This window comes from Mugil cephalus, chromosome 5, assembly GCF_022458985.1.
Source record: "Mugil cephalus isolate CIBA_MC_2020 chromosome 5, CIBA_Mcephalus_1.1, whole genome shotgun sequence".
In the NCBI taxonomy this organism is placed as follows: Eukaryota; Metazoa; Chordata; class Actinopteri; order Mugiliformes; family Mugilidae; genus Mugil; species Mugil cephalus.
In genome coordinates, this window is record NC_061774.1 from 8,984,513 (window position 1) to 9,004,928 (window position 20,416).

Genomic DNA, 20,416 nt, shown 5'->3' on the forward strand with positions numbered 1-20,416 from the left:
ACCTGCTTGTAATCATTGTCCAATTACACAGGAATAACTTTCCGTAACCGTGAATACACTGGAGAGATGGAGGCAACGTTTTGAGTTAATACAGCTTACTAAAAGTGAAACAAGGTACTGTTCCAAAACAAATACATCTGTTCACAAAAACTTCTTTTCTTCTCTTTTGTCAAAGTCAAATAAATGAAGCTGGACACTAAGGAAGCATGTGTGTGTGTTTAATCTTTAACCAAAACGAGCACAATAAAATATTTTTTATGAATATATTTTCACATCACTCCTTTGTTTCACCGACCTGGGTGTTGTTTTCTTTCTTTAACCTGCTATTTCCTTTAAAACCCATGAACGACAGCAGAATTGCACAACGTTAAATGCTTTTAGAGTAAAACAGAAACTTTTTGGAGAGTTTTGAAAGTTTTTGAGAATTGAGGGATGACGACAGTTTCTTGTGCAAGTCTGTCTAAGCCTAAACGACTGCAGACACGGTCCACGTTGCGCAGTTTACACATCCTGTGAAGTGTAACACCTGCAACATGCAAATGAAAACCCTTTCTCAAGTGCCTTTTCATGCAACACACACACACCCAGCGTGCATTCACTGGAACATTAACCCATTTTGACTGGTCAACGAGAAGTTTACGCCTACTTCATAAAGCGCACCAGCCTTTCATACACAGGGCTACACATCAGCAAAACACGCATAGCATTGTTTTGGTTGGCGCGCTGACAAATCTCTTACCTGTACCAGGAAGATGATAAGGAAGTAGAAATTGGCAATTCTTCTAAACTGTTCAAACAGGTTCTTTGGTAGAAAGTTCCAAACTGTATACTGCGAGGGAAAGAGAAAAACAAGGCAGTGAGACACACAGAAGTAAAACAGAAACTACTGTAGACGGCTATTAAGTGCCATCTACTCTGCAATTAACACATGCCAACCGACGTTAGGGAGGCATGAGAAGAAGACAGGGATTAGAATCATCCAATGTGAATTTTGGCTGAGCTGTGAAAAGAAAGTATCAACTTCAATAGCATGGGGGCTCTGCTTTTGTTCTGTTTAAGGAGATGGCCCTTGGGGGACTCAAGGTATTCCATTGATTCAGATCAGTTATTCACCCTCTCAGTTTGGCTACCCTTGAATACAGAGCCAATAGACGTATCAGGTTGCTGATTGTTTTGTTACTTTTTAAGTGGCACCGGCTGCTGATACCGTAAGGGCTAAAGCAACACTTTTATCTGCTCTAATCGCAGACTGATGTCTCAACAATAACCCGCTGGCGCCTTACAACAAAGTACCAGGGTGAAACACAAACATACAGACGTGTACCTGCGCTCACACTTGCACAAACACCACTATAAGGGCCCTGTTTGTGAAGGGGAATTGTGCGAAGGGAGAGCGTTGAAATGCAGCGACAGCAGAATGGCACATCTCATTTTGCTAGAGAGAAAAGAGAGTGAAAGCAATGAGAAATGGGGGCGGCGGCAGAGAGGGCGACTGAGTGCAACGGTGCGGCAGCGGCAACGAGCGCGAGGGAAGAGGGGTGGAGATTGGTCACTGCAGAGTGCAAAAGCAACAGGATGATGGAGAGCAGCGGCATGGAGGAGCATAAACACTACAACCGGAGTAATTAAAGGCTGTTTACCCTGACATGCTGGCAGAAGCCAATTGATTGGCCCATCCTCACTGGAACCCTCTGCACCACTATAAATCCCATCTTACACCAGTCATCTCATCCTACACCACTTCCTGCTCGGAGCAGACTACGCGAGCCCACTGGAAGGAGCCGAATCGCCCAACCATCCTGTACATTAAGCAACCGCGTATTTCACTGCCACAGTGAGTGGTCCCCAGACAGACACATAATCAGTTACTGGTTGGAGCTAAGGCTAGTAAGTGGAGGACCAACGCAAAGAAGACATGGGTCTGTTCAAGAGATCGCTTTGCCTTTCAAGTGTTAATGAGAGAATAAAAATGAAGGCACATGACCTGAGGAACAAATAATTGCACATTAACTTCTTTCTTCGTATATTCCCAGAGTGGACCCTTGGTATATGAACATGAGTGTGGTGCTTACCTTGGAGGACACAATCCTGTTATCGCAGAACTTGGGTGGGATGAAAGCCTCACTGGCAGGACACTGCCGATGACCAACGTAGATTGTCCTACTGTCTACTCTTCTCTCATCGCCACCGAGCTGGAGGACAAAGCATCGAGGGGCAGGGGACGGTGACGGAAAGACAAAGATAAACAGAGAAAAAAAGAGGACACGTTAGTCGTTTTGGGTCTTGTCTTCACTTGGAGATAATAGAGAATGATGAACAAACACAGTTAAATCTACCAAAACGTGTATGAAATGAGAAACGCAAAATTACTTAAAAGAAAAGTCAAAATCAGTAAAAACAAAAGTGGTGCATTGTTATTTCAAGCATAAAAAATGCTAAGTCAGATGAGGCCTAAATTCCACCCACAGAATTATGAGATTAGCCTTTCTACTTTGAAGCAGAAAATTAAAAAGACTTGAAAGGCACTCTACTGGAAAGCTGTTGAGCACAAGCCAATAATTCAGGGAAGACACAAAGAAAAGAATGACAAGGGTCAACGGGCCAATATGGTGATTGAGCGGGTACTATAATTTAATTTCTTCTCTCCCAGGTGTTGACTCATCATGGAAGAATAAATAAAAGCAAACAACAACGCACGGAAAATGCTGCGTTCGGATTCATGCGTCGATCTCGCTTATTGTGACACGGGAAGAATTTTGTAAACGCAAGCAGCCACCCTGACCTAATGTCTGAAAGACTTCAGGAGCCCATTCAGGAGCCAGAGACGTGCTAGGCTCCCGAACAAATGTGCCGTCCAGGGCATTCCTCTTCCATAAAAGGCAGGTAGGGTGAATCACAGAGCCCGCCACAGCAGCCAGGTCGGCGTCATAACTTTACCAGAGCTCGCCTTACGTATATCTCCAAAACAAATGTACAAACAAACCCAAACAAGGATCTGAGAAACTTAAGAAACCACAGCGACCGACTGTCAGGTGGGACTGGAGTTCAGCCGAGGCTGTAACTGGACGTCTCCTCTCAACTGTAGGAAGAGACCTTCCCACAATTACTGCTTTTTAGACATTGTAATTACACGGTTCAAAAAAAAAAAAAAAAAGTTATAAAGCTTCATTGTTATAACTCTTTAATAGCGGCCAAAGAACACCATTTGAATTTGGATCAGTAATAAAACCTAGTGTATCAGATGTGTGCATCAGTATCGTGATGAACAAAGCAGATATGTTGAATCAACCAGAGCTGCTGCTAGATACCGATGTTCACGGCCTCTTCTTTCTTATCGTTGGACATGCACCGTAACTCAAAGTAGATAACTTCCACGTCTGTCAACTGTAAAGTAAGTGAACAGTCAATAAAGCTTTTTAAGATATTACAGAGACACGCTGTTGACCATTCAGGTCCAGAATTAAGCCACATTTGCTTTATCTTTATGTGTCGATTAAGTATTATTCTCCAGTTCAGAAAAGAAGGAAGGTATGATCAAGATCAGTCCCTTTTTCAGGACTCCTTTGGAAAAACTGAAATGTTTTGGGGGAAATAACATTGCTAACAATATTTTTCCCGGTATTTCCATTGGAATAGGCAGCCAGTTCTGAGTAAGAATCACTTATACTGTGTCATGTTGTGGTGTCACTTTCACTGTCAATTCTACACTGAAAAACGATGATGAAAACTTCACTTCTGTGACTAATGGTGACTAAAAAAGTACATGCTTGTGACTGTACTCTTCACACTGTACTCCTCACAAAGGCGAGACAAACAGTATCTGTACGCTGAGCTTGTGAATGTTGCAAACCATCACCTCTTTTCTCCTCTTACAATGAAAGTGAGGGCCCTGGTCACATTTCTTAAATACAGCTAAGTTCTCAGTTAACGAGCAAGTGAAGGTATTACTGACTCAGTAATTTATTAATGTTATGCTGGTAGTTGATTTGTTTTATCTTCTACACCCACATGTAAGCAAGCAACACGTGGGTCAAGGGGACAAATTACCATGAACATCTGACTCTGGACAAAAGCCAAGGTATATGTGAATTACAATTGTGGCCACCTGGACAGCAAGCTGCCCAAAGTCTGTTTCTGACAAGAGGTCAGATCAAAGAATAGCCCTGAACACCTAAGTTATGCGTGTGGAGACATGAACACAGCACTACAAACAACAGAGAATCAAGAGTCTGGGTGTTATTCTCAAATCCTTCTTCTCTCTAGACTCGACTAGAGAAGGGAACCAAAAGGCTCATGCAACGCTTGTGCACGAGCAGCCATGTTCACACCTCAGTGCGGACGTCAGCTCTACCAACTCTTATCACCACGCACACACCGACACTCCTTCGGCAGGACAGGATGGACACGGGTGCCAGACAATGAGGAGAGTATCGGAAAGTGGGAGGAAGGAAGAGTGTTGGAGAGAGGAAGTAAAACAGAACCCAAGGAATTATACCAAACAATAAACCGCTCCCGGGAGCCGTAAGACAAGAACGCCCCGCGGACTACGCTTGTTCGTTTAGCTGAATCAGACGCGGTGATTCTGTAAGTTATCGTTCCTCTGTGCGCTCCGGAAAGAAACAACATCAGACAGATGCTACCGTGCACAGCTAATATCTCATCCGAGACGGTCATAAGACCGACCCGCGGTTCAGAGCCATTAACGCAGACCCTACGCAGATCTGAACGCCGTGGCCGCCTCCTTCCCCAGGGGCACGCAGGGCAGAGAGCACGATTGTTCTGCTCGGTAGCAGCGTGCTTCCGCTTCAGTGTTTCTGGCCACTTCTCCATCTCCGCAATTTTCAAGTTGATCGTTTTGAATCATTAAAGAATGGCTGAGGTCAGCTGGGGATGTTTGGCGATGCAGACGTCTGTACGATTCGGGCTAGGGGAAATTTCGGCAAAATTCAGCAAAAGTTACAGTCACCAAATGAAAGTGTAGGAGCGTGGAAAAAAAAAAAATTAATCCCACTGGCAAAAAAAGGTCATATAGCGCTTGGGTGGAGTTGTTACCGAGAAGGCAAGACTAACAAGCCCACGAGCATAAATGAGTCACACCGGCGTAGGCTTGGTGCGTAGGTCACCGCGTCTAGGTCCCACAGAGCGCCTTGAGTACGCATGTACGAGTTTTGAAAGTCAGAGCCGTATCAGACAAACAATGTTTCAGTTTACGTATGACCTGCCTAAGAACGTCCTGGATGCACGAAGCAGTTTCCAAAACAAAATGTTAGCACGCACACACACATAACTCATTCTGCAAATGAGGAAAATTATTGCGTATAAAATTAGGAAGTAGGCAAAGCCCTGCGGTCCTAAAGATAAGAAGCCATTGATTTAGTGGCGGATTCACTGTAAAATATAATGAGGGTCAGACAACGGGGCCCATTTCAGCAGTTACGTGATTGCAATGCTCATCTGCAAAACAGCGAGATTAAAGGCCAAGCAAGAAAACGCTAAAGTAAGGGAAAGTGAAAGCGACTGCATTATGTCTGCCTCGCCGTCACAGGTCAAACGAAGCCCTGTGATGCCAGGTAAGTAAAGCAGAGTCAAGTGTCCATTTGTCAACATCAAGTAGAAGATTCATCCTCGTTGATGGAGCAACAGCAACATAAACATGAACGGGAATCAGCAAAGCAAACATCCAATTCTCAATTGAGCTGAGACATAATTGCTCAGTGAAAAATAAATGCATTAGAGAACTGACCAGCGCCGAAACCTTACATTAAATTAAGCTCAAAATGAATTATGCTCACACCGTGTAATAAGCACAGGCTGGGACGGGGAGGAAAGGTGCTTTGCTGGGAGCAGGGGGGAATGTGAGACTGCATTCAGCTCCTGCCAAACTCCCAATGATGACTCTGGTCTGATGACACCGTGTCCTGTCACACCATCTCACTATTCACTGGCTATCCTGTTTTGTCACAGTCTGCATGCTGTTATCTGAACAAGCACAGTGAGTAACCAGAATATAACAAGGCCCGTTCACAACTGCAACTTTATGACTGTGCATTTGTCAAGCGTTAGAAAATAAGATATAATAATTACTGGATCTGTTAGTTCATGCAAGATACCCACATAACAACTACCAATCATCAATCCATCCAACTGACTTATGCGGGGTGATGCCGATAGAAATGTAAATACGCAGGAGCTGTGACTGGTCTGCTTGGTAGTTTTGCTTTAGTATTTGCTGCTTCGCCATCTACGCAATTTATCGTTCTAGATGAATAACGATGGAACACATCGGGGAAAGGTTCACTGAGGAGCAAACATTTCTCTCAAAAGTTTCAGTCGTTTTGCAACTGTGGAAAGTAAAGCGGAAAGTAGAAACAAAAATTAACCCGACTGCCAAAAAGAAAAGACACAGCGCCGATTAGAATTTGGTTTTGAGCGAGCCAGATGACGAGCGCACAAGTATGAGTGGCTAGTTTACGGTTTATTTGTCCAGCAGTACTCTGAAAGAGCATTTAGAGACGGACAACCCTTCACACTTACACGAAGTCAACAATAAATCTAACTTGCAAATCTTTGGGCTGATGGGCGAAACTGAAGCACCCAGCAAGAAAGGGAAAATATTCAAACTTGACACCAAACACCGGCAAGTTTGAACCCGCAAATTTGCATCTCCCCATGCAACTGGTCCGCCAAAACTACGCTCATGGCCTTGAAGATTCACTCTGCCAACAGGTTATTTTCTGTCCGCCTGTTCAGGGGGGAAATCCTTGAATCTTATTCTCTTTGGAGGTGGTGATATATCAAAAAACTATCAAGCATCCCAGCATTACTCTCAGGTTTTCATGTAAAATCACACACAGGGAATAAAACAATAAACTGATTCCTAGGGATGCACCGATGTGATATTTGTATCGGTACCGATATCGAAGATATTCTAGATCCGGTATCGCAGAAAATGTTTAATTCCCATTTGCACTAAACTATATTAAGAGCTGATATTTTGAAAGTCTACCAACCAAGCTAGTGAAGCTATTGTTTTTTTCTCAATTTCAGCTCCTTTATTTATTATTTAATATTTATTCTGTTTTACATTGGATTTTGAATGAACGAGTTACACTTGTTATATTATTACGGTTAAGATTGTTTTACTAGTGCACAATTATTAAATAAATAAGTAATTCAGTACATTTATCTCTGTTTAATTGTTTTTCCGCGCTGTTTTTCTGTATCGGTATCAGATTGGTATCGGCCGATATTAAACCTCAGATATCGGTATCGGTGGTGAAAAAGGCAGATCTGTGCATCTCTACTGATTACGGTGAATTAGTAGTTCATTCTTGGCATGAATGCGTTACTATTTAAGGACAGCGAGTCTTCCGGAAAGCATAGCCTGTGTGGTTCTCTGTACTGCTCTTGATAGCAGTCAAGTCTCCTGGGGCTTCCATCTTTAGCCGTTATACGTGCCATCAAGGTCTAACCGAAGTGGAGATCTCATAGTATGCAACGGAAACAACAGCTAATGATGCCAAATGTGACAATGATACCACAAGTGTTATTTATCCTGACACAAATAGATTCTGTGGTCACACAATCAATGGCATTTTTTCTGATGTTAGGACCAAAGTAAATTGAAAAAAAAAAAAAAGGCAAGCCAAAAAGAATAAGCAGGTTCAGCGTTGTTCAGATCAGCCCGTTCTTGTGGTTTTGTAACCTTACGTGCAGGGGACAAAAACACTAAGCTCTTCCAATACAGAATGCAGGAGCTGTGCCATTAAGCTTCAAAAAAAATCCACTCAGAAAATCTACTTAAACACATTTAATGAGGTGTGAGGGAGCCGTGCAAAGAAGAGAGAGCACTGGGGATCATTGCTTGTACTTTAAATCCCGCACGTGTACTTCTAACAAACTGCACTATGCTGACAATGACCAATTTATTCTTAAGTCCATGGGTTCAATTCATGTTATTCTCTGTGTAAATATAGATCAGGATCTACACAATCTTATTTCACATGCAGCTGAACTGGTACAGAAGATGTGTGTGAACGGCTCAGTCATTCAACAACATAAAACTTCTGCTCCAAGTGCTTCTCATTCTATTGGGTTTTACATTGATGCTCTCGGTTTAAGTGGATTCATAACGTGTCACCATTATTGTTTTGTATAGTTCCTATTAGCACATGTTCCTCTCACCACATAAAAGAGGAACTAAAGGAGATAAAGTGCCAAGAGAATTAAAATGTTTAATAAAAAAAATAAATACAGCCACACACATCAAATGGCATTATGTTAGTAATGGAATGAATAAATGCCAGGGAAAATGTTCAAAATCCAGGAAACTTTTTCAAGAAATGTTAAGAGTCGTTATTATGACTGGTTAAATGGAGTAGCGTGCTAAATGTTGTTATACGAGGGCAGAGATGCATGTATTGAGTCAAAGCGGTTAGTCAATGCACTTCCTTCTTCTGTCATTATCTTGCTCTTTGTTGGCAGTCCACTGTTTGCTCACCAATTGTAACTCTCAATTTTGATCACTCGCTGCCCAGGCAGAAATCTTTACAGAGGGTACATTACCCTTTGAAGAAGAATATATATAATATATATTGAAGAAAATAGAGCAAAAAAAAAAAAAGAAAATAAAGACTGAAAGACTGAAATGAAAGGTTTGTCATTACAATCACCACGGAAAGTACTCACTTCTTTGTTGCATTTCATGTGCAGAAAATTACCTAATTTGTTTAATTTCGTCACAAAGAGCCTTTGTTATATTTAAGCACAATGGACACTCAAAATATCTAATTCATTTGAAAAATACAGCTATTCTGTAAAGTCATATTACTGACGACTAATTTTCCAGTTTTGTTCATAAATAGAAAAAAAAATGATAGTCCATACGCATCTAGGTAATTATGTCATCTTTAAAGGTCACCTCCTTTCCTTAATTAGTGGAACATTAGTACAGTTTAAAAGAAGGTGAAGCATATGTACATGTGAGCCAAGGTGTTGCTGAAAAGAAAGCAGGCAGATTCAGATAAAGGTCACAAATAAAAAGAGGTCGCTAGTCCTTGGCATTGCCAGTCATTTTGCTGGCTGCTGTTGCTGTTGTTGTAATTTTTTTTAAAAACTAGATTGAACCACAACAAATAGCTTCCACTGGCTAACTAATCAGTCTCTCTTTTTCCTCCTTCATTATAATGTCATCACAAGTACACAATCATTGGGATTCTTGAAGAAACTGTATAATATGTATAACATGAAGTTAGTGAGACAATGAGGGTTATTATTTGACTACTTTGGAAGGTACAGCTCAAATCCGATCAAATATTATTTGTAAAGCACCATTTGATTCATGCAGAAGGTGTTCATCTTGTTTCACGTGATGACAGCATGATCGGTTAAAGTCAAATGAACCTGGGCACAATACAACAGAGCTCAACACACTGCAGTCTCTCTCTCTAAAAGCATGAGTTACTGACGGTATTACGCAGAGGATTGCCGGGTTAATGAAAAACAGAGACATTACTCCATAGTGATACTATAACAGGAGTTACCTCCATTATGGCTTCACCAGCACTTGGCCCGTGGCATAGTATAAAGACACCATGTCAGAGGCTTCTTCTCTCTGTCCGCTGTTTGTACACAGTGATGACCGGCGCCACAGAGTAATAATAGTCCAACTTGAACTGAGGGCTGAGCCTAAGGAGCTGTTGTGGATAGGCAAAGGCTCATTGTTCCACTAGCATCCCTGCAGCTGTACAAGACACAGAGTGTACTGTACCATGGGCTGGTACTGGCCTACATTACACCGTTTCCCTCGACAATGTGAAGGGGGGCCTCATCTACACCACACACCGGGAGTTAATTCCTCAATCGTCTCTTTGCGTCAAAAAGCAACAAGCAGATATTGTGCAAATCCTTTTGGCAACACATATGGCCGTAAAATGTATTGAAATCTCAAACGTCTAAAAGCCAACAGCCTTTTGTGAGAAGCTAACGGGCGGCCACAAGATTAAAGCATTTCTTTTAAACGCAACTAAGGAAGGACGTGTTCATACATGTCTGCGTTCTATACACACGACTCCGGTTATTGTTTGACAAAGAACATTATGGAAAAAACATTGAGGAACACAACAAATGGTGACGCATTTCGCAGCAGGGAAGCATGACTGCTGACACCGAAAGGCACCGATGTACCCTTACTTCTCACTAAGCTGACACAGGTCTGTGGTCGGTCATGTACCCAAGACGTGCAGTTTCACAAAAATAGATGGTTACACAAACAACACACAAGACACGAATGTAGCTGAAACATCAAGCCTTGAAGTTGTTTTTTAACCAGTTTATAGCCTTGAAACATTCATTTACTGAGGCTTTGGATTTAGGATTTCCCGTTTCTCCGCCTTCTGCTGCATGAACTTTGTCCCCATTGGTAACTTTATTTCGGTGAGAACCAGCACGACTTAAAGAGAGAATGCCAAAACTGTATTATTTTCCAGGGCCTCACTGGATTAAACTGCCACACGTTGTGTTTTAAAACGTGGGAAAGCGAGCACATTTCAAGCCGCTGCACAGTCACACTTTAATCTATAATTAAAGAGAGTTTAAAGTAGTGTAGCCTTAAACGGAGGGTGTTTTTTCCAGTCAAATGCCCGTTCTCTCCGTTTGCGCGAAATCACCCGATTCAGCCGCTCAGATCAAGGTAAGAGGCTGTAACTTAACTAAACTGCGCAAGAATACAACGGTTTTCTTAGGCCTCGGCATCTGGCAAAGAGCCACACCATGCCGACAAAAAGGCATTTACTATACATCCGAATGCTGACAAGCCCTAAAAAAAAACTCCATCTCAGCTACATCCCCACTGATGACATTATCTTTAATAAGGTACCAAGCTACACTGGCTGTAATTGCTATTCGATTAATTATCCTTAGACACTGCATAGAAGGGCAACAAGACTAATGACAAAAATCAATGCGAGCCTTTCCTGCCTCTGCTTAGAGGGCACGGTTGATTCTGGTTTTCTAACCAAGCGTTTTCTGCCACCGCTTTAAAATAACAATTTTTTTTCCCCCACTGTGACGGAGCAACACCGCCTGCATCTATAGATGGGAGTTAGCCGTGGAGATAATCAGTGCAGGATGTTGCTTAAGCAAGGTGTTTAGAGTGTGTGTGTGTGTGTGTGTGGGGGGGGGCATATGCGTATGTCTTCGAGCACTCGTTAAATCCCCACATGCTGTTCCTCTTTCTGTGTGTCAGCGAGAACCCTATCATTCCAGGTGACGATGAAAAAACCGGGATGATGAAACATCACAGATGCTGACGTCTCCTCCTCTGCCTCCGTGCTGAGACACAGCGTACGAGATACAGACACACACACATAAAGAAGAGAAATCACGCACGCAGCAGCCCGAACACACGCATCTCAGCATTCTCTTCACATCTCACTGCAAATGCTCTCCGAGCAACGCTAGAGCCGTAGCGCGGCACGGAGAATCTCCGGATGAGCCTTTATACATATATGAATGATGAGGATGCTTTTTGAGTGCCGTTAGCCTGGCGAGGACACACGGCCCGGGAAAGGGAGGGGCGACGCGGGGAAAATTCAAAATAAATGAAGAAAACCCTGAATTATTTAGAGATACAAACTGAGAATTCAACCTAGCTTTTAAAAGAAAGTGGAAAACCGCCACAAAAAGCTATTCACTGTCCCCTCGTTCCCTCCCTCCTGAATGGCCCTCTCCCATGCTATCCAACACACGCGGCTTAAAAAAGTCCGTCCATTAAGTGGAGGGCGTCACAGAGGTGCAAAGACGCCAAAGGTCCGCTCGCCACTTTCCCTTCAGTTTGCTCTGGTTTGAGTCGCGCGGGTTCTTCCGGTTCCCCCCCCCCCCCCCCCCCCCCCCCCCCCCCCCCCCCCCCCCTCGACTGTATTATATCAGCCGGCCATTTATTCCTCCACACCACCTCCCACCACACACTAAATATATTTATTATCCCGCTGCGTGTTGCAGATGAGCTGCTTTGGCTGTGTTTCCATTACTGGGCAGGGAGCAGGAGGCCAGACGGAGAGAGGGAGGCAGAGAGAGAGATCAGAGTAAGCATTTCTGCTCATCAGCCGGTTCACGGATGCAGGACTAATAGCGGCAAAACTGAGCAACGCTCCGATCGATACGCATCTCTGTTAATCAAGCAGGCATGATAAATCAAACTGCTCTACATGTCTGCACATGCACGTCGGTGCCCGATTGCGATCTCACCCCAGATTCTCAGCAGAGAACGACGACTCCGTTTGAGAAGTTTTGTATCTCAATAAGTGACTCCAACAGGTCCTGCCAGCTGCTTACAGATGTGACGAGGGTTTAAAATGAATGGAGCAAAGCTAAATAAGACTCATTACACCAATACCTCTAGTCTTTTATGACAGAACAAAATATTCGTTTCCACTGGAACAATATGATATCTGCAGCCTGTGTTCATGCCACAATTGTTTAAAATGACTTGAGTGAATGTGAGAGGGTTTGTGTGCACGTCTCAGACGCACAGGTTCTCTTTGCCTGACCTGAAAAAGAGGGCTGCAGAGCCCTGGGATCTTTCAAACACATTTGACATGCAGCCCTTCAAAAAGAAAAAAAAAAAAAAAAAACAGAAAAAAAAAAAAGAACTCACACATCCATCTACTACCACGTGAGGACCTGTTTACTAGTGTTTGGGTCTGAGTCAAGTAGAGACAGAGCCGAGGCATGCATCAGCAAGCGCACAGACGGAAAGAGATATAGAGATTGAGGATTGACTGAATTGCACAATTGCCTGGGAACAGGTGAATTAGCGGGGTGGAGTGAGGTAAACCAAGCGTGTGCCGCACGGCATCCAAGCCGGAGCTGCTTATGAACTGACGAGCAACACGAGCAAAGGGTCATTTTAGTCAGATTTTAAAAATATACGTATATTTTCACAACTGAGACGCTCAAAGTCGATAATGTTTGTCTTCATTAACTGATCAATTGCAAGACAGATTCAAATTACAAAATCCAAACACAAAGCACCTCCGTCCGTGTCAGTGTGACCACTTCCAGCCTTTGTGCAAAGGGTAAAAGCACCTGCAGAGCTCACATCCTCTGACCGTTGTATGTGAGACTGGAATGATTAACATGAGACTGGGCGTTCTTCACAACTGAGCAAAGGGGGTATTTGCGACAGCACTGTAACACGGTCCAAATATAAAGCAGAAACCTCACATGTGTGATTTTAACTGAGCTAGCGAGTAGGAGGAGACCTACTAGTTACGATGGTGCAAAAAAAAAAAAAAAAAAAAAAAAGATACTGATGTGCTGCCCGGGTGATGGTGTTTTCATGTGCCCGTGCTGTTCCCCGTGCACTCGAGGCAGGGGCTCCCACAATGAATACTATCACATTTCCGCCAGGCTCCACCTCTCACTGATCACACTGCTGCCGCCTTCAAGGGCTTGAGCGAACATCAAAGGCAGCCGTGTGGTTTTGCATTCCTGTCAAGAGCATTACAACCTCTCGAGCTCCCCCCCCCCAATGAAATCCCCCCCCTCACCCGCTCCCACGGCCATCTTTAACGATGGAACAGTTGGGGTTTAGCGACACGGTGTGTCATAGCGGGAAAGTCAAGGGAGACACAGGGGCTCGTCTGTGACTTTCCGTGCGAGCGGTCGCTCTAGCCCCGGTGCACACGTACCTCCCATGGACGAGCGAAGAGCGGGGGGGGAGATCGGGAGGCAGAGAGCCGGAGTCGGGCGATAACGGCGCCGTGCGCATCAGTGACAGTGTGGCTGGCTGCGCTGCACAAAATATTATTTACAGCTCACACTGAACAGCAGCAATCCTCACCAGGAGCAGGGAAAGCAGCTGACCTGGCAACACTTAGAGGGAGGCCAGGAGGAGGGTCAGGCACTATAATTATTATATTGCTTCCACTTATTCACTGTCCGTATCTATGCTGCCCACATAGCATGTGGGGAATGAGCCCGGGGACAACAGGTTACCGGCGCAGGAGAGGATGATAAAGAGGCAGTAAAGGCGGTTTAGCATTTGGAAATGCGGGTGGTTACTCCGCTTTTACTGAGCCTTCTCATGATTAACGTATGAGCAGAGCAATGAAACCAGCGGATGAACTTTAAAAGGGCACGCATTAAACGGACTAATCAAGAAAGATGATGTCAAGGCAGTTTATGTTGGCAGAACACCAATTTCCTCGACTGAATAAATGTAGAGGCTAAGTCACATCAGAGCAAAAAGGGACTAAAACTCAACTGAAAACAGTTAATATGCATCACGGGGAGAAGGCAATAACAATTACTGCAAACGTAGAGTTGATGAATTTTTCCTGTCAACCGATCAATTGTTTAGTTTTAAAGAAGTCAAACAGCATGAATTGCCCGTAAGATCTGTGCAGCTCTGAGACGTGAAGATGATATTCTGGTTTCATGTCTCATACCCAAACGATTTGTTTTATTTAAAATATCAAACACTGCACACAATTACTACCAGTGTTCAAAACAATCAAATGTGTTGATCCACTAGTCAGTTAACAGACTTATTACTGATGGCACCCATACGGGCTACATGGGGGAAATGCACATCGTTTGATGAATGTCTTTGTGGATTATAATTGAGTGCATATTTTTAGCACGTTGGACCCCAGAGAGAAGCAGCCCCCCGTCTCTGGGCACAGGTAACAGCTCGCTTCATAATGGAGCTTTAGTTTCTTTTTCTTCACATGTACAGGTGGCAGGCTGTTCTCACTTTGCTCTGCATGACTTGTTTATTAAAGGTGACACTAACAGGCACACACACACCACGAGGCTATCATAACAATGTCCGCATGTCCCTGAGTGTAGTTGCCTAGCTCTGTCGTGACTTCCTGGCTGCTTGTAACTTACCTAGCAGTTAGCTGACTGTGTGAAAGACACAACCACAGCTATTTCGTTTGGTCAGTCAGTGTGAGGTTTAAAAAAAAAAAAAAAAAAAAAAAAAAGAAGGAAAAAAAGTTTCTCGTAAATTGGGTCATTTCCCCGTCTATTAGCAGAGACCATTACAAATGCGGGTTATTGGAAGTGACAGCTAAGGGCTCCTTCTCTTTTTGGGGCTGAATCAGAGCAGTTTAAAGGCTAGCAGGAGCAGCTGGGTGTCAGAAGCTAACAGTGTGTGTGTGAGTGCGGGGGGGGCTGATGCCAGGCACACATACCAGACGGTTCAGTCCTCTCCGTAGCATCTTCTCTCTCTTTTTTTTTTTTTTTTTTGTGTCTTTAATTCCGCAGTACTGGCGAACTCCTCCGAGTCAACAGACGCCTCCGGGCTCCACTTCGGCTCCTCTGGGGAATAACTTTACATGTATGTTAGTTGACGTGCTAGCTCCTTGGCTATCTATTCTCTACTCTATCGTTAGTTCTAGCTATGTGAAATGCCGCAGCGACGCTACATCGTTTCCATTTTGTTTGATTTCGGTATCTTCGCACCATTCGCATTCTCTCTCCCCTGGATATTTTCCGCGTTGCGGTGTAGCCTACTAGTCGCTCTTCCCGTGGCTCGCGTCTGAAACAGTCTCTGACATTTCGCTCCGTGCCCTGTTGCTTGGACTACTACAATTCATTTGCCGCTCTCAAGTCTTCCTCCGCGTTGACTCGGCAGAGAAAAACCTGCCCGGCGACACAGCAAAAACAAACTTCTCCCGTCAGTGCCCGTGCACAGGTCGCCTCATCCCCCCTGTCAAAGAATTTTCACTCCAACAAGCACCAGCAGCAGCAGCAGCAGCAGCAGCAGCAGCCCACATACGTTCCCACGTTCACAAGCTCCACCCGGCGAAGGTGCGGCGAGTGTAGCTCGCGCTGCATTGTGGGCGATGTTGTCTGAATTTGCAACGTACACAAATCAGCCGCAGGGTAAAGCCACCAAAACGAGAACTGAACAGAACTGAGCGTCTCGTGAGTGTTGCAGTGTTCTGCTGGGAAACTTTCAGACCTAGCATTCAGTCACATACACATAGACGAGGCACCCACAATCCACAGCAAGGCAGCAGCCACCCCCCCTCCAGCAGTGCGGTGCCTGACAGTTTAACAACAACTTAACAGACATGAAAAGAGAAACAACACAATTCACTGGATCCCAAACTGATCAAGTATTTGTGAGACGGTTAATAGAGGCCCCTCCCCTTCAACGCCCCCCCCCTCCACACACACACACACACACACACACACACACACACACACACACACACACACACACTAACAACATCCTGTTTCCAGACACCACAGGACACCCTCAGAAGGCCCATGTCCATTCTCTGGGTAGTCACAAGGGAGACCTACACAATATTAGAAAGGTGGTCATAATGTTATGCCTGATCAATTGACTTAAAAGAAGACAGATATACTACATTTCTTTGGGTTGGTGTGTTTTCTATAATATAATAGGTTTTAGATCAATATCAGCCTATAAAATAAATAAAAAAATAAAATAACAGCAACATCTTCTGGCTCATAAATTACCAAAAAAAGAAATATATATATATATACATGTTGCAAGCATGCAAATATCTGAGAGCTGTTGATACAGACTTTGTTTTTTTTTACTGTTGCAAAATATTTCAAAATTTTTCATTTTATTGAAATCGTCCATACACAATCAGAATTAACTGTGTATAGATGATTTTTCCAAAAAAAAGAAAAAAGCGAGGTAATAGTTTTGTTCTAGCAATAGTCCTTGGCAGTTATGCAGGTTGTATCACTTGTTTATGGCCTCTGAAAAACAGGGTGTCATTTTGGGACATACAACAAAATCTAATGATGGAAAATTCCAGATCACAAACATAAATACTGTTTAATGTTATTGCATATAGAAGTGTGTAGACTATGATGTGTCCTGGAATGATGCACATAGACATATAAGGAGTAAACATGACGGCAGAGGTTTGGATGCAAAATTACATTCAAAAGCTATCTGCTGCTGTAGTTGTATGTCACACTAATCGCATTTATTATTTTCCTAACACATTCGGAAAAAAAACAACATGGCATTTGAGTCGTGAACTGTATAATTAGTATTTCAGAAACTCTCGTGAAAACCTTCATTAAAAGGATTATGTCTGAACCTTTAATCTCAAAAGCAAAACATGGTGAATGAAATCCAAAGAAGGCTGTATATTACAGGGCATAGTTACAAATGTGATTCTCTTCTAGTACTTACAAGATTATTTGTATTTCATAGGTCATGTCATGAGCGACCTTTGCAGCTATTTGCATTTGACTTGAAGTTTGCATTTGGTTTGCATTGGTGATGCCCTCGCTTTACATAAAATGTTGCCATGTTTAAAACTGAGACAGGAACAGGAAGGCAGCAACTGTAAAAAAAAAAATAATATAAAAAAAAAAAAAAAAAAAAAAAAACGAGTATTTGTTTATAGGGGTCAGTTGTTACTCATGCAGGGTGGCACAGCATTGAGGCCTCCCAGCCAGGAGTCCGGCTCGGGCCTTCCTGGGTGGAGTTTGTGTGTTCTCCCTGTGTCTGCATGGGTTTTCTTCGGGTACTCTGGTTTCCTCCCACCTCCAAAGACATGCTCTTTAGGCTAACTGGTGACCCTAAATTGACTCTAGGTGTGAGTGCTAATGGTTGTTTGTCTGTGTGTCATGTGTGCCATGGCTCCAGCAGCCCCCGCGACCCTAGCGAGGGTTAAGCAGTAGTAGACGATGAGAAGAGATGTTACTCATACATGCTATCAAGGACAGCAGCTCACTGTGTGTGTGTTTTAAAAATAGTCTTCCAAACCACAGAAGTATTGAAAAAAAAAAGTTAGCTTGTGTTTTATGTTTAGTGGAAACTACTGGTCGACTCTGCGATATAAAAAGCAAAGGCACAAAGCTTTGTCTTTTTGAATTACAAAGTGAAACCAGTTGTCCTGGAAATACCAGTTTTCTAATAATATTTATGCTGCAAGTTACAAACTCTCAGTCGAAGATGGAAAGTCCTTTTAGTAATTCAGTATGTGGGTTTCCGTATAAGCTAGTGTTTAATGCCGCACTCAGATGAAATCTTACCAACTTGATTATATCTCACAAAACATGGTTGTGATGCAGAGCCACGACACACACACACGTCCACAACATCAAAGCAGAGACAAAAATAAATAATTTTACAACTGCATCAACTCTGCGCTGTCACTTAGCTACACCAAAGATGTATATTCACATATTACCACAGTATCATCACTTTAAATGCTGAGTAACATGTGTTGTACAGTTTCAGACGCAGCTGCTGCAGCAGAAAAAACACACTTCTCACTGTAACCTCACATGCTGCTGACCTTTTGGTGTGACTTCTCACAACATCCTATCTAAAGAACCAGTAATATTTCTGGTCATGCTATTAGTCATGTCCTGTGTGACAAGATTACCTTTTCAGTCATGGTGGATACTGATCAGTGCAATATTTTCTACGTTTCAGCTTCTTCACTCTGGAATGAAAGATGTTCACACAATCAATACACACCGTTTAGATGCTGTTTAAAACTGAGGTATATGTCACATGTTGTGTAGTATCCTTGAGCCTCTCCATGGGAGCCAGACAGATAGCTGAAAGGAGTGAACAGTGTGGCCTTGAGCAGATAAGAAGTATAAAACGGATCCACACTGTGTATTCTTTGATAATTTTCCACCCTCCACGCTCGGTGCTTTGTCTGCGCCCGTGTGCCCATCTGCAGATACTGAATTAAACACACAGAAAGACCAGAGTGTTCTTATTCCTCATTTTGTCAGCAAATATTTACAACACAACTCACAATTTGCAGATCTGTACAGAAATGTCTCGATCTCTGTCAGAATGCAAAAGAAAAAAAAAAGAAAAGCAGCTGTTTCCTGGCTCAGCCATTTGCACAAGGCCAAAGGATAAACATACTTTATCGTGTCAATATCATATTCGACCAATAAACGCAATAAAGGGACAATAAAATTGACTGGAAACACTTTGCTGATTGCATAAGGAGGAAACTGTCGCGTCACACCACTGATAGTGGAGAGATGCACAAAGAAGGACTCTATCTCCACCTTGTGTCAAAATGAAGAAATTACACTTTTTATTTGACTGCATGTTGAAAAATGACAGAAACTGTTTCCTTGAGCCTTTCTACAAATGTCAAAGCTCATAGTCATCTGCAGTGAGTCTACTTGATTTCAGGCCTGGTAGGGTCATTTCTGAAAATGTACAGCAACGGTTCAATACACACACTGGAGGCTCATTGACGCATTACTCAGGGCTTTCGAAGTGACTGAATCCAATAGGGTTTAGTATACAGGCCCAGACCTAAACTTCTAAAGTCTGTGCAAGGAATGGGAAAAAAGTCTCAGCGTAAGACGGTTTCAGTACCTGATATGGAGCTCTAGACCTTATTACATGATCTTCTATCACTGATCATTATCTATCGTTATCATGCAGAGGAAGATGCAAAGATCCAGTGATACATGTCGTGAGACTATTCTGTATTGCTTTTTCACACAACACATTTTGAATATCAAACTAGCTTTTCGCTGTCCTCAATGAATGCCACACAGTAAAAGTTTTAAATCGATACATAAATCCATAAATACATATCCATAATACAAATCCATAAATACATAGTCCATGGTTTAAAAGCCTTGTCAGCTGTTTGAGAGTCTGGTTGGAGGCAGGTCTTCTGTGGACTCTGCAGTCGCAGTTGATTATTTCAGCAGTCTTCACCACTCTCTGCAGGTGTTTGGGGTCCGTAGCAGTAGTGCTGCCGTACCACGCAGTGATGCAGCTGGTCAAGATGCTCTCGATAATGCGGCGGCTGTTGCTGCGGATCTCGGGCAAGCAAACCTCCTCAGAAAGTACAGCTGCTGAGGACATGGCTGAGGCGGCCGTTGAGCCGGGCGGCCTTGACCAAGCACTTAACCCTCAAACTGCTCCTCGGGTGCACAGGTGAGTCGAGGGCACACACTGCCGTGGATGGGTCAAATGCAGACAAAGAATTTTCCCACTAGGGATCAAAAAAAAAAAAGGAAGGGGGGGGGGACACTTGCCAATTGACTACCTGTTGTAGTTCAGTGCGTGTCCACATGGTGCCAGCCTAGCAGCATCAATGAGCTGTCACAAGCTTGCTGCACCAAAGGAGAAGAGTGAGGAGGGTGGAGTTGGTACCAAGTTTCATTTTAACTAAAGTTAATTGCACTAAGAGATATATATTTGAGATACATAATATGTGCACCGGCTGTTTCAAGGCTGCAATTGAAAACAAGTTCATCCACATCTGCATATATATAAGGTCTTTCAGAGGCTGGGTTTGGAAAGATTTTCTGCATTTAATTCCCCACAGCTAATACAGAAATACACCACATAAAATACACATTCAAAAAGGTTTATGAATGTTAGAAAATCATGATGGATTCATAGCTA

General features: G+C 43.2%; 1 protein-coding gene across 5 annotated transcripts in view; it reads right to left on the bottom strand.

Annotated features, from left to right (window-relative positions):
- atp11c (ATPase phospholipid transporting 11C) overlaps positions 1-15,813 on the bottom strand; it is a 36,957-nt gene extending 21,144 nt beyond the window's left edge. For 4 of the 5 annotated variants that reach the window (XM_047584829.1, XM_047584826.1, XM_047584827.1 and 1 more), the window contains exons 1-3: positions 15,201-15,813; positions 2,073-2,192; positions 740-829 (exon numbers count right to left, since the gene is read on the bottom strand). In XM_047584829.1, the coding sequence (XP_047440785.1) occupies positions 740-829; positions 2,073-2,192; positions 15,201-15,227 (237 nt within the window). In that variant the 5' untranslated portion in view covers positions 15,228-15,813. The remainder of the gene's footprint in view (positions 1-739; positions 830-2,072; positions 2,193-15,200) is intronic. The other variant, XM_047584830.1, reaches the window with a different exon arrangement.
- Positions 15,814-20,416: the final 4,603 nt, after the last annotated feature.